At 35.2% G+C, this 14,060-nt stretch overlaps 1 protein-coding gene across 4 annotated transcripts in view; it reads left to right on the top strand.

Moving 5' to 3' along the window:
- LOC110653621 (ubiquitin C-terminal hydrolase 12-like) overlaps nt 1–14,060 on the top strand; it is a 76,466-nt gene that overhangs the window by 37,100 nt on the left and 25,306 nt on the right. For all 4 annotated transcript variants that reach the window (XM_058134829.1, XM_058134827.1, XM_058134828.1 and 1 more), the window contains exons 17-20: nt 5,445–5,567; nt 6,875–6,952; nt 7,062–7,150; nt 7,217–7,325. In XM_058134829.1, the coding sequence (XP_057990812.1) occupies nt 5,445–5,567; nt 6,875–6,952; nt 7,062–7,150; nt 7,217–7,325 (399 nt within the window). The remainder of the gene's footprint in view (nt 1–5,444; nt 5,568–6,874; nt 6,953–7,061; nt 7,151–7,216; nt 7,326–14,060) is intronic.

The raw sequence follows: 14,060 nt of genomic DNA, 5'->3' as shown, positions 1-14,060 counted from the left end.
TGGCAGAAAGATATTCCTTAACATTATCACTTCTCAATATACGCATAGACGTATTAAATTGATTTTGAATCTCAGTACAAAAAGCACAAAAAATAGAAAACAATTTCGAACGTTTCTTCATTAAAAATAACCAAGTAACACGAGAATAATCATCAACAAATGTAACAAAATACTTGAATCCAGAGTTTGAAATAACAGGACATGGACCTCATACATCAAAATGAACTAACTCAAAAGGGGACGAAGTCTGTTTATTGACTCGAGACACTTTAGGCAAACGATGATGTTTGGGAAATTGACAGGACTTACAATCTAAAATTGACAAAGACTGAAACTGTGGACATAACTTTTTTAAGACAGATAAAGATGGATATCCCAATCGACAATGGACTTCAATGGGTGTTAAAATAATGGAACACAAGAGATCTTGGCACCTGTTTGTCAAGAACGTAGAGGCCTTCAAACTCATATCCTCTACCAATAATCTGCTTCGTCGTAAGATCCTATAACAAACAATAATCAGAAAAAAAATGAGACTACAATTTAAGACTCGAGTACGTTTACTAATAGAAAGTAAATTAAAGGCGAATTTGAGTAGACACAAAACAGATGATACAGAAATGGATGGTGTGAGATTTGCAATGCCAGAACCAATGACACAAGACGTGGACCCATCGGCTAAAACAACAGATGATGACGGATGATGAGGTTGAAATGTAGACAAAATGTTAGAATTACTTGTCATGTAGTCTGTAGCACCATAATCAATGACCCATTTGGAGGAGACAAGGCATGCAGTAGATTAACCTCACTCAGCTATTGCAATGACTGGGGAACTAGAGGACTTTAGAGAGGCCTGATACTGTGAGAATTGTGCATATTCTTCAGCGGATGCTAAAATTGCTTTCTCAGAAGGAGCTACTGAAGAGTCATTAACTACTATATTGGCCATCTGAGATCGTGGATTCTTATTCTAAAGTTTCGGACAATACCTTTTTGTATGACTTGGCTCATGGCAATAGTAACATTCAATTCCTCCTGAGTGACGATTAGGGGCAACCTCCCCATTACGTTGGTTACCCCTATTGTCACTATACCCTCCTTTACTGCCTCCTTTATGAGTTTGCCTGCCACTGTGAGTACGACTTACAAGAGCACTATTAACAGATTGGGAGAATTGGGGAGCTTCAGTACAAAGTACTCTTGAGAAAGTATCATGCAGAGATGAAATTTTAGAATCAGAAAGAATTTGGGATTTAGCAGTCTCAAACTCTGGGGGAAGACCTGCCAAAAAACTCACGACAGCCATTTGTTCTCGTTGAGCTTGCTGAACTTTCACATCTGGACTAAACGGCATTAAAACATTAAGTTCCTTATAGATCCTTTTAAAATCCATAAAATAGGCTGTGAGGGACTTATCTTGTTTCTCTGCACAATAAACTACCTTACATACCTCATAAATATGAAAGATATTTCCTTTACCCGAATATAAGAATTCTAAATAATCCATTAATTCTTTAATAAACTCACAGTGATTAATTAAGCTAATTACCTCACTGTTAATGGAATTTTGAATTTGCTAGAACAAATGAGCATCCTCCGTCATCCAAGTTTGCTTTGTATCATCAGTAGGTGGATTTTGGGTGAGATGATAATCCTTATTGATACTCCGCAAATAGACCCGAACCGTCTTACTCCAATCCAGATAATTAGAACTATTAAGTTTGTGTTTCGTGATTTAAGTCATCACAGGAATCACATCAGCTATTACACTTCTACTTTGCGCCATTAAAAGAAAAAAATTCACAGCAACAAATCACAGAAATCTCCTTTCTCAAACCAATAAACACAGAGCAAACACGCCTCAAGACACAATTTTAAAGTAGCTCAGTGTAACAGAAGTCAGAAATATACCTAACAGTAGGTGGACCAAGACAAATCACCTCCACAAAGGCAACCTATGGCAAAACAACTAATAGGGATGCAATATACACCCAAGGCAATGCCGTCAAGAGCAATTGGAGTGGCAGAGGACGTCGGATGCGCCTCCATGTGCTGGCGAGTGGGACGGCAGCAGGAGCTTGTACCAGCGCACGAGCCTCACTCGTCGGTCTTCTGGTGACTGGATTTTCTAGGTGAGGTCGCCGACAAGGGATCTTCCTTCCTGGGTTGGCGGTGAGACTTAAATGTCACCTTGAGATGGTGACCTAACTCCACGGTAAAGATTCTGATAGTTTTCTCAAAAAAATTTTTTTTTCCAACAAAGCTTTGATACCATGAAGTGAATATTTTTCTGTGTATTTTATTAAATGAGATACAAGGTATTTATATACAAAGGATCCTATAATTAAGTATTCTAATTGGAGTGATATCCCACTAATTATGCTAACTAATTAGCTAACTAATTAAGAAAGAATATTATTTACATAATTATATAATTGACTTCCTTTAACACAAATTAAAGTGTGGAATACTTTGCTGCTTAGACCCTTTGTAAATACGTTAGCCAATTTCTCCTTTGAAGTCACATAAGTCACAGTCAATGAACCATCTACAATGTTCTCCTTTATTAAGTGCTGATCAATCTCTATGTGCTTGGTTCTATCATGTTGAACTGGAATGTGGACAATATTAATAGCAGCTTTGTTGTCACAAAAATAAAGATAAACTATTAGTCTCTGACAAACTCAACTCGTCCATCAACTTCCACAACCACAATAGCTCATAGATGTCTTGTGCCATAGCCCTATATTTTGTTTTTGCACTTGATCTAGTTGTCACATTTTTTTTTTTGCTTCTTCAAGTAACTAGGTTACTACTAACGAAGGTGCAATAACATGATGTTGACCTCCTATCATCAAGAGATTTAACCTAATATGCATTTGTAAAGGCTTTTATCTGGAGATTACCATGCTTTGGAAAAAGAAGTCTTTTGTTTGGAGTAGATGTAGATACCTCAAAATGTGGAAAACAGCTTCTAAGTGAGGTGCTCGAGGATCATGCATGGATATTTCATGTACAAATTTAATTTTTCTGTTTTATATGTCTCAATATCATTTCACTTTTATAATTTTTAAAATTTAATTTTAATTTATTTGGATCGATTTAAAACTGAATTAACCAAATGCTCGCACTTAAAATTAATTAATGAAAATAATATCACATTTAAACTTTTATATTCTTTCACATTCTATATACAGGACAGCAATAATAAACTAAAAAATATAGTTTTACATTTTGTTTCCTCTTAAAGAATTCCTAAGTTTTTAGCTTTCATTAGGTAAAATTTAAGAGATATAAATTTGATCTCCAAGATTGTTTTAACATCAATTGTTTAAGATAAGGTTATTATTATTTTTTTAAATTTATTCACATAATTATGATTATTGACACAGCTTGAAGCTCAAGATACACACTCACACAACGCACAATGCGTTTGAGAGAATAATTCTGCAGAATTTTATTAATCAAAACTCAAAATCTGAAAATACTTGGAATATATGGGCTATTTATAGAGTTTTGATCTCCTAAACCTAATCAGAAAATTAATCATACTATTTAGGAAGTTTAGATAAACTAAAATACAATACGAAAACTAGATAAAATGAGAAAATAACTAATCCTAGTAGGAGTAGGAAACTTAATCAACTAATCCTAATTGAATTTGAAAAATCAAACAAGCTAATTTTGGCAACTAAAACTCGTCCAAAACAAGTAGAAACTTTCCTGAAACAAGTAGGAACTACTTAGGATTGCTTAGGACTGCTGAAAATACACTTCAAAACACATCTCGACATGCTGCCACAGAGGGAAACTCGAATTTCTGCCTCTGTTGTGCCCTGTGGAATGCACCCTTGGTGTGTTTTGGACTGCTGGAAGTCTGAAGCACGCCATGGGTGTGTTCTTTGCCTTTTGGAACTCCAAACCCAAAGTCAATTAGTGATCACTATTATCTTTTACTATTATATGATGTAATTTATTAAATGAAATTACATATTTAATTGATCATCATATACTTAAATAAATACTAAATGATTAATTATATATATAAGATTAATAATGAGTTCATTAATGATTAATTTATAATTTCTTTTAATGAGTTTAACATGTTTAAATGATGAGTTTTAACATATTTAAGTTTGATTTACGTTTTTTGGTCTAAAAAAACCGCTTCTCACAATTTAGCAAATTAATCATTGGATATATAATTTTATTTTAAAAATAATATTATGTTTGAATTCCTCAAGCAAAATTTTCTGGCTTTGCCCTTGCATGTTAGAGAGACTAGGTGCAAGGTAGGATTTTAAGCAATGGTTTTGGTCATTGTGGCAAGTCACAAAAAGAACGATGAACAAATCTTCAATCAAAATTTTTTTGTAAAGCATTATGAAAATTTAAGAAAATAATTTTTAAATAATTTGGAGCTAAAATCATGATTGTATAGAAATGGTTAGATCCCCGCTTAATGAATGAGCTGCTAGTGTTAAACTAAGTAAAAACCTAAAAAAAAAAAAAATCTAGCAGACATTAGGGTTAAAGAAATTGAAGATCCATTCGGCACTAGGACAATGTACATCTGTACCTCTGTTGCCTACCCCCTTTCTTCTCTCTCTCTCTCTCTCTCTCTCTCTCTCTTTTTCAGTCCAGGCTGTTATGCTGATTTCATGTACTTTTTTATGGTGCAATATGTCTGCTGCAATTGTTACTTATGATAGTATGAATTCCAACTCAAAGTAAAATATCTGTGAAAAAAGGCATTGAAAGCCTTAAAATCTGTTGACCTCTCTGTCTCTATACCCTCCTTTTGTCTTACTACCTTGTAATCTGACCATCAATATTCACGTAGAAGAAAAATATGACAAAGCTTATTAACATGAGACTTCGTTTAAAAAAGTCTTTGATTTTTGTACTGTACTGATAATGGGTATGTATGCATTTTATTAAATTTTGCAGGTCCTGCTAAATTGCCAAACTCTAGAACGTTAGAATTTGTGCCTCCATTTGCTCGGTTGATCCTCCTCTTTTTTTTTTTTTTTATATATATATGCCTCAAGTGTACGTGCAATAAGAGGATCCATTGCCTTGAGTGCGCATTTTGCTTTTGACTGCCTTGCCTGCTAAGCACATGCAATATACAAATATTATGAATAAAATATTTGGTTTTATACAATGAGTTTTTTTACACCACATAGATTCTATGTAACTATAATTTTAACAATAGTAGTGAAAATGATACTAGTGATAATGATGGATATGTCATCTACAAAAAGGATAGATATAATCACAATCCCTCAAAATGGAAAAGAACTAAAACTATGAAGGCATGTTTCTACATTTGCTGTTATGTCTTCTATTTTATTTTGTTTTTATATATGTGTATTTTGCATGCATCTTTTTGGGCCTTTGTTATCTATGATATTTTCTAATCACCAAGTTCTTTGCAGGAGGAAGTTGCTAAAGAGTTTGGTATACCAGTGCAATTTCAACGGTTTTGGTTGTGGGCGAAGCGCCAAAACCATACATATCGCCCAAATCGACCGTTGACTCCTCAGGAGGAAGCACAATCTGTTAGTACATATTTATTGTCCGTCTTTTTGCTGTGGCATTTTGTGTGGTATAACACATTATTGTACTATCTTGGTTGGAATTGGGTATGGGCATCCAATACAAGTGTCTGCATGCTAGGCTTACCTATTTTTCAAGTTCATATTAGATTTTTCACAACTAATTGCAGGGTGAAAGTGCTTTACCCATGTTAGGATATCTTTTATCAAACATGGATATTTTAGTGTAAAGTGAATTCTTGTAGTCAGTTGGTAGAAGATATCCAATTTTAAAGAGTTGTTTAGATGAAAAACTTAGAAATATCTAGTGACTATATATTATTTTGCATGAGTGATGTATTTTAAGATATCCTCAAGTGATGTATTTAAGAGCAGTGGAGTTGTTATTGCACTTGAAAATTAATTAAAAAACATTATGCTATTAAACGAATTATTATTTTTTAGAAAGTACTGAAAATTAGGATACTGTTGTACATTATTAGTATTAAAATTGATATTTCACAGATCAAAAGAAGAAAAATTATGAAAGAAATAATAAAGTGTTCACAAAGCAAAGTAAAAAAAAATGTATATATTCAATCTATAAGGGGATTTTTTTTTATCAAATTAAAAACTTTTAAAACTTAAAAAAATAACCAACAAAATGATAGTTTAAAAAATTAAAATAAAATAATATAATACAACCAACTTTTTAATTAATGGTTTTAGTTAGTTTTAACTTTAATTTTATTGTTTAACTAATTTCTATTTATTTATCATTATTTTGTTATTTTTACTTTTTTTTTTTAAAAAGATATTTTTGATGAATGAATGACTATAAGTCTTATTTGCTGTGTTAAGTTACTATAAATTTTTTTAAAAAGTGTTAAAAATTAAAATATGAATTGTTATTTTCTTTAATATAAGACTAATTTTTTTAGTATTGGGAGAGGAGAATTTTTAATATTGGCGTTTTTAGAATAATTTTAAAAGGTAAACAATATATTATGGTTAATTTTATAATTATTTTAATGAATGTATATGTTATGATAGATTTTTTTTACTTATTTTTCTGCAACTGGGATGGAATTTAAATATAGTTGTGCAACTCGCAATTTTCAGGCTTGTTTATTGTGAAATGCTTTCCAACATTTTTGCATGCAGGGATTTATTTTTTTTTTTATTTTTTTTTTTGATGTGCTTTGTACTGGTCTAAATATAGGCATTATACGCTTTATGCCTATGTGTGAAGATGTGCTGGTTGTAGCTGTCTTGCGCGTCTATGTTTGTTTGCCTATTTTCTTGTTTGTAACAGTAAAAATCCATTGCAGGTTGGACAATTAAGGGAGGTTTCCAACAAAGCGAATAATGCTGAGCTGAAGTTGTTTTTGGAAGTAGAAATTGGACAGGTATTGTTGATTATGTATACCATAGTCATCTTTTCCTATGGCTTTCCAGATGGACATTGATGGATTTTATTTGGCACATCCTTTATATCTTTTCACCATGATAATCCAGGATTTGAGGCCAATCCCTCCACCAGAGAAGACTAAAGATGACATTCTTCTTTTCTTTAAACTTTATGACCCTTTTAAAGAGGAACTACGGTAATCTTAATTTACAGGTTCTCTTACTTTATGAGAATGTAGTTAGCTGACCTTCTGTGATGACAGGTGTGTTGGGTGGCTGTTTGTGAAGGGGAGTGGCAAGCCATTGGAGATATTGACAAGGCTAAATGAAATAGCTGGCTTTAGTTCTGATCAAGAGATTGAACTTTACGAGGTCTGTCATCCAGATTTAGTTTGAATTACAATTATGTTGTAGATGACTAGAGGTGTTACCTCGTTACAACATCAATTATATGGCCAACAAATATCTTAGGCCAAATACATTATTTCACCCCAAAACCTGTTTGCTTTAATCCATCATACCCTTGAACTTTTCGAGAAACCTATTAAACTCCTGAACTTGCAAATTTCATAACAATTGAGCACAATTTTGCTTTATCAGCATGGAGCACGAATACATGCCCATTTGTGTGAGTGAACAGTAAATAATTCAAATTTAGTCCAATTATAACAAGACAAATGGCACACTTATAGAAGAAAATACATTAGCTAACCCTCTCTTTCATTTCCTCTCGCTTTTTGCAAAAAATGACACCAACTCTCCCTATCTTTTTTCGCGAACAAAAAACTTGTTTTTAGAAATTTGAACTCACAAATTTCCACTTTGGAATGGTCATTAAGCAAAATGAATCTCATTCAAGCATAAAATGCAAACACCTAGAGAGCAATATAATTTGCAGAAAGAAACAGAGAGAGGGAGAGCAAAGAGGACAGTTTCTTGATTGCGCTGATCATGCCTTTTCAAATGAAGATCCTGCCAATCGATTCTTCACATACCCTTGAAGAGCCATTAGGTTGGAGGCAGTATAGCCAGTGGTGAAATTGCATCTTAAGCGGCCCTTTAAGCTCCAATGCATTTCCACAAGGACAATGCTAATGGCTCAACCGAGCTTGAGTTGAGCTCCCTGTGCTTGGCCATGATGGTACTGAACCTCATCAAGGAGAGCAATCGTTCGCTGCAGTAAGTCGTGGCCAGAATTGCTGCATCTACTCTGAAAGGAATTGTAATTACTGCTTGGAAGACAAATTCGAATCATTTGGTGGTTAACTTTAGATTGTTTTCTCCTTTCCTTTTTTTTTTTTTTTTTTTTTTTTTTTTTTTTTTATGAAGCTTCAATTTGCATGTCTTGTTGGGAAAAATCTCCTACACATAACGCTGGTACTTTATCTCGCTTAAGCTGCGTCTCTCTCTCTCTCTCTCTCTCTCTCTCAAATTGCAAAAATATGTCTGCTTGTTTGGTTGCTGGAAGCTATCCAGGTCATGGAAAAAGAAGAGGTGGAGCATGTAGTGAGACTTAAGGACACAAAAGTTGGGGTTTTGCTAGGTCTTGAGGCCTTAGAGGAGAGACTCCTTGGAGAGGAATAAGAAGCTGAGAAGGGATGGCATGTGATGTGATTAATGGCATTGCTAGAGCTTGAGATTGAGAGAATTTTTGTAGTTTCTTGGAGGAGAGAATTTTCTTTTTCTTTCTTGAACTGTGAGAACTCCACCTAAATAGTTTGTGCTTAGCCGGTTCCAAGCCTCGATAAAGGAGGAGGGTTGCGGTAGGTGACAACCAGCATAAAAATTTTGTCGCACCTTATGATATGGATTCTTACGATATAAACGTTGGGGCGTCCTCTACTTACGACACGCTACATCGGAGCCCGGGTGTAGTGAGAAATATGCAAGGGTGTAGAGCGCTTACTGAAAGCCTTGATGTAGTGTTAAATGAGCAAGGATTCTCACATCCTGAACGGGTGTGGGTAAAGAAGTTAGTCTATAGAACAAATAGTAGAATAGTCAGTGGAACAGAACATAAGATAGGCATAGAGAATAATAGAAGATATCATAGGAGGAGATCAATTAGGAAGGAACATGATAGGAGAAGAATCATGGTTGGTACTTGGAATGTTAGATCACTTACAGGAAAATTAATGGAGCTTGTGGATATCTTAGAAAAGAGAAGGGTGAATATTGCTTGCATTCATGAGACTAAATGGGTAGGAGAGAAAAGTAAAGAAGTGGGTAATTCAGGATACAAATTGTAGTTTACCGGAAATGAGAGGAGCAAAAACGAAGTGAGCATGATCATAGACAGGATATTGAAAGATGCCGTAATAGCTGTGAAAAGAGTAGGAGATAGAATTATAATAGTAAAGCTAGTACTAGAAGGAAAAACAATAAATGTAGTTAGTGCTTATGTCCCACAAATAGCACTAGATAGTGAAAGTAAATAAAGGTTTTGGGAAGATATGGATGATCTAATGCAAAACATACCGAATGAGGAGAATGTTCTTATCGATGGAGATTTGATTGAACATATAGGAAGTGATAGGCAAGTTATGAGAATGTTCATTGAGGTTCTAGTTTTGGTAGCTGAAATGAGGTGGGGAAAAGCATCATAGATTTTGCCATAGTGTACGACCTAATACTAGCAAACAGCTACTTTATAAAAAAGAATTCGCATTTAGTAACTTTCAAAAGTAGACAACATAAAAGCCAAATTAACTTCCTCTTAACCAAGAAGACAAATAGAGCTATATGCAAGAATTGCAAGGTTATTCTGGGAGAGGCTTTAACAAGTCAACATTGGTTAGTGGTCTTGGATGTCAAGTTTAGGAACAATTCAAGTAAGGCTAGAAGAAATATTGTAGCTTGAACAAAGTGGTGAGAGTTTAAAGGAGTAAAGCAAGTGAAGTTCAAAAATGAGTTTTTCGAGTTTGAAGCATGAAAGCTGGATGTGGAGGCCAATGGTATGTGGATACAGATGGCATCAAAGATTAGAGAATTAGCTAGAAAAGTACTTGGAGAGTCTAGAGGATGTAGACCACCCTCAAAACAGAGATGGTGGTAGAATGAGGAAGTACAAAAGGAAGTGAAGAGAAAGAGGGAATGGTATAAGAAATTACCTAAGTGTGATAATAATGAGGCTTATGAACAGTACAAGATGGTAAAGAAAGAGGCGAAAAAGGCTGTTAGTCAAGCAAGAGCACAGGCCTTTGAAAAGTTATATGAGAAACTTGAAATTAAAGAAGTGGAGAAAGATATTTATAGATTAGCAAGGAGGAGAGAAAAGAAATGTCATTCAGAAGTAAAGGAAGCACTTAAGAGAATGAAAGTGGCTAAAGCCTGTGGACCCAATGGAATACCAATTGAAGTGTGGAAGTGTTTGGGAGATGTGGAGTGGCATGGTTAACTAAATTATTTAATAAGATTCTTAACTCAAAGAAAATGCCTGATGAATGGAGGAGGAGTATTTTAGTATCTATTTTTAAAAATAAGGAAGACATATAGAGTTGCTCAAACTATAGGGGAATTAAACTTATGAGCCATACTATGAAGTTGTGGGAGAGATTTGTGGAACATCGACTACGTCATGACACTTTCTATCTCTCTCGATCAATTTGGCTTCATGCCTAATCATTTGACTATGGAAGCGATCTTTCTCATTAGAAGTTTGATGGAGAAGTATAGAGATGTAAAGAAAGATCTACATATGGTTTTTATCGATTTAGAGAAGGCTTATGATTTTGTTTCAAGAGATGTCTTATGGAGAGTGTTAGAACAAAAGAGAATATCTATTAGGTACATACAAGTGTTGAAAGATATGTATGAAGGAGCAACTACTATTATGCGTACAGTGGAAGGGCACACAAGAGATTTTCCTATATCAGTTGGATTACACCAAGGTTCAGCTGTGAGCCCTTATCTTTTTATATTAGTTATAGATGAATTGACGAAACATATACAAGAGAGTATTTCTTGGTGCATGATATTTGCGGATGATGTAGTTCTAATAGATGAGACGCGAGGAGTCAATAAAAAGCTAGAGCTTTGGAAAAGTACACTAGAGTCAAAGGGTTTTAAGTTAAGTAGAACAAAAACAGAATACATGCATTACAAGTTCAGTGAAGGCTGAACTGGTGATAGGGAAGGAGTTAGTTTGGATGGAGTGAGTTTGGATGGAGTGGTATTACCCCAAAGTAATCACTTTAAATATCTCGGCTCAATCCTTCTAGTAGATGGGGGATGTGAGGAGGATGTTAGTCATAGGATTAAAGCTGGATGATTGAAGTGGATACGTGCTACGGGAGTTTTATGTGATTGCAAGATTCCCAATAAGTTGAAAGGAAAATTTTACCGTATAGCCATACGACCAGCCATGTTATATGTTAGTGAGTGTTGGGCAATGAAGGAGCCGTATGTGTCTAAGATGAGAGTTGTGGAGATGAGAATGTTAAGGTGGATGAGTGGTTATACTAAACTAGATAAAGTCCGTAATGAGAGTATTAGGGAAAATGTAGGAGTGGTGCCAATTGAGGATAAGTTGAGAGAAGGGAGATTGAGGAGGGTTTGGTCATGTGAAGCGTAGACATACGGAGGCTCCAGTTAGACAAGTAGAACACATTGGGTGAGAGGATAGAAAGAAAAGAAGGGGTAGACCTAAATTGACTTAGAGGAACGCAGTACAACATGACCTAGAAGCATTACACAGTTCCGAGGATTTAACTCAAAATCGTTTAGAGTTGTGAGAAAATAGAATAGAAGAAGAATATTGAGAATGATTGAAGAGTTTGATTATTCCTTCAAGCCAATGGTGTCAATTTATAATATGTACAGGACAATTAAATAGGAAATACAATCCTAATCAAATACGTAATTATAGCTACGATTCTAGCACCTAAATATATTCACACAATCACTACAGATACACATATCCTAGCTATATATGGTACATATCTTAACACTCCCTCTCAAGCTGGAGCATACAAATCATATGCTCCAAGCTTGTTACAAATATATTCAATCCGAGAGCCTTTGAGAGATTTTGTTAGGATATCTGCTAATTGGTTGTAGAAAGAGATGATTCTCCTTAATATCAATTAATCTGTACATGGGTATATATATACAATTGATTCCTATAATTGTGTTCTACTAATTAGGAAGAAATCCTAAATAATAAATCCTAAATAGGAATACAGAATACAGAATATACAGAGTAATAATATAGTGATTGACTTTCTATAACACTCCCCCTCAAGTTGGAGCATAGATGTTAATCATGCCCAACTTATTACAAATGTAGTCAATTCTAGCTCCATTCAGAGCTTTTGTGAAAATATCTCCTAACTGCTCTCCAGTTTTGATGTGTCCTGTTGAGATTATCTGTTGTTGAATCTTTTCACGAATAAAGTGACAATCAATCTCAATATGTTTGGTCCGCTCATGAAACACCGGATTAGAAGCAATATGGAGAGCAGCTTGATTATCACACCACAATTTCGCAGGCAGGGAGGTCTTAAAACCTGTCTCATCTAGTAATTGAAGTATCCACGTTACCTCACATATTGATTGTGCCATGGCTCTGTATTCGGATTCAGTACTAGATTGAGAAACTACACTCTGCTTCTTACTTCTCCAAGACACCAAATTTCCTCCAACAAAAACGCAATATCCAGTAGTTGACCTCCTGTCAACCTTAGATCCAGCCCAGTCGGCATCTGAAAAACATTCAATATTCAAATGCCCATGATTACCATATAGCAAACCTCTTCCTGGAGCGCCCTTCAGATAACACAAGATTTGTTCCAAGGCTTCTCAATGAGCAACAGTTGGGGAAGACATAAACTGACTTACCACACTAACGGCATAAGTAATGTCAGGATGAGTGACTGTAAGGTAGTTCAATTTTCCTATCAATCTCCTGTATTTCTCTGGATCTTCAAACAACTCACTATCCCCTGCTAACAGTTGTAAAGTTGGAGTCATTGGTGCACTAAAAGGCTTAGCACCTAATTTTCCTGTCTCTGTCAATAGATCGAGGATATATTTTCTTTGAGACAAGAAAATACCCTTCTTACTTCTCATAACTTCGATACCCAAGAAATACTTTAACAATCCCAAGTCTTTGGTCTGAAACTGGGTTTGGAGGAAGGTTTTAAGAGATGAAATACCTGCAGAGTCACTCCCAGTGATGACAATGTCATCCACATAGACTACCAGGAGGATTAGACCAGCCTCAGATTGCCTATAAAATACTGAGTGATCACACTTACTCTTTTGCATACCAAATTCCTGTACTGCTTCACTGAATCTCCCAAACCATGCCCTAGGACTTTGTTTCAAGCCATAAAAAGACTTCCGAAGCCTACAAACTTTACCCAACTTCCCCTGAGCAACAAACCCAGGTGGTTGCTCCATATACACCTCCTCCTGAAGATCACCATGAACGAAAGCATTCTTGATATCCAATTGATGCAGGGGCCAATTATATGTAGCTGCTAAAGAGATAAACAAGCGAATAAAAGTAAGTTTAGCTAAAGGAGAAAAAGTGTCAGAGTAATCAACCCCATATGTCTGAGCATATCCTTTTGCTACAAGGCGTGCTTTTAACCTAGCCACATAACCATCAGGATTTACCTTTACTGTAAATACCCATTTGCAACCAATAGTTTTCTTACCAGTGGGCAAAGGCAACAGTTCCCATGTACCATTAGCATCTAAAGCCTTCATTTTCTCTTTCATGGCATCACACCAGCCAGGATGAGACAGTGCCTCACCAACAGTATTAGGGATAGGAATAGAGTCTAAAGAAGTAACAAAATACCGAGAACAAGAAGACAATTGATTATAAGAAACAAAAGAAGAGATAGGGTAAGTACATGAATGTTTACCTTTACGAAGAGCAATTGGTAAGTCTAGATCAGAATCATGATCAGTATGAGGTACTGGATTTCGCAAAGAAGTAGCTGGTGGAGGATCTAGGTCAGGAATCTCCAATTTCCTGGAATAAACATGAACAACGGGAGGTCAAGTAGGTCTAGAGACAGAAGGAACAGGCTGTGAGAAAGGACTAGACATTGGTTGGACAGTATATATTAAGAGATCATCCTCCTCCCCCTGACT

This window comes from Hevea brasiliensis, chromosome 14 (assembly GCF_030052815.1).
Source record: "Hevea brasiliensis isolate MT/VB/25A 57/8 chromosome 14, ASM3005281v1, whole genome shotgun sequence".
In the NCBI taxonomy this organism is placed as follows: domain Eukaryota; kingdom Viridiplantae; phylum Streptophyta; class Magnoliopsida; order Malpighiales; family Euphorbiaceae; genus Hevea; species Hevea brasiliensis.
This window is presented reverse-complemented; position numbering and strand designations above follow the sequence as displayed.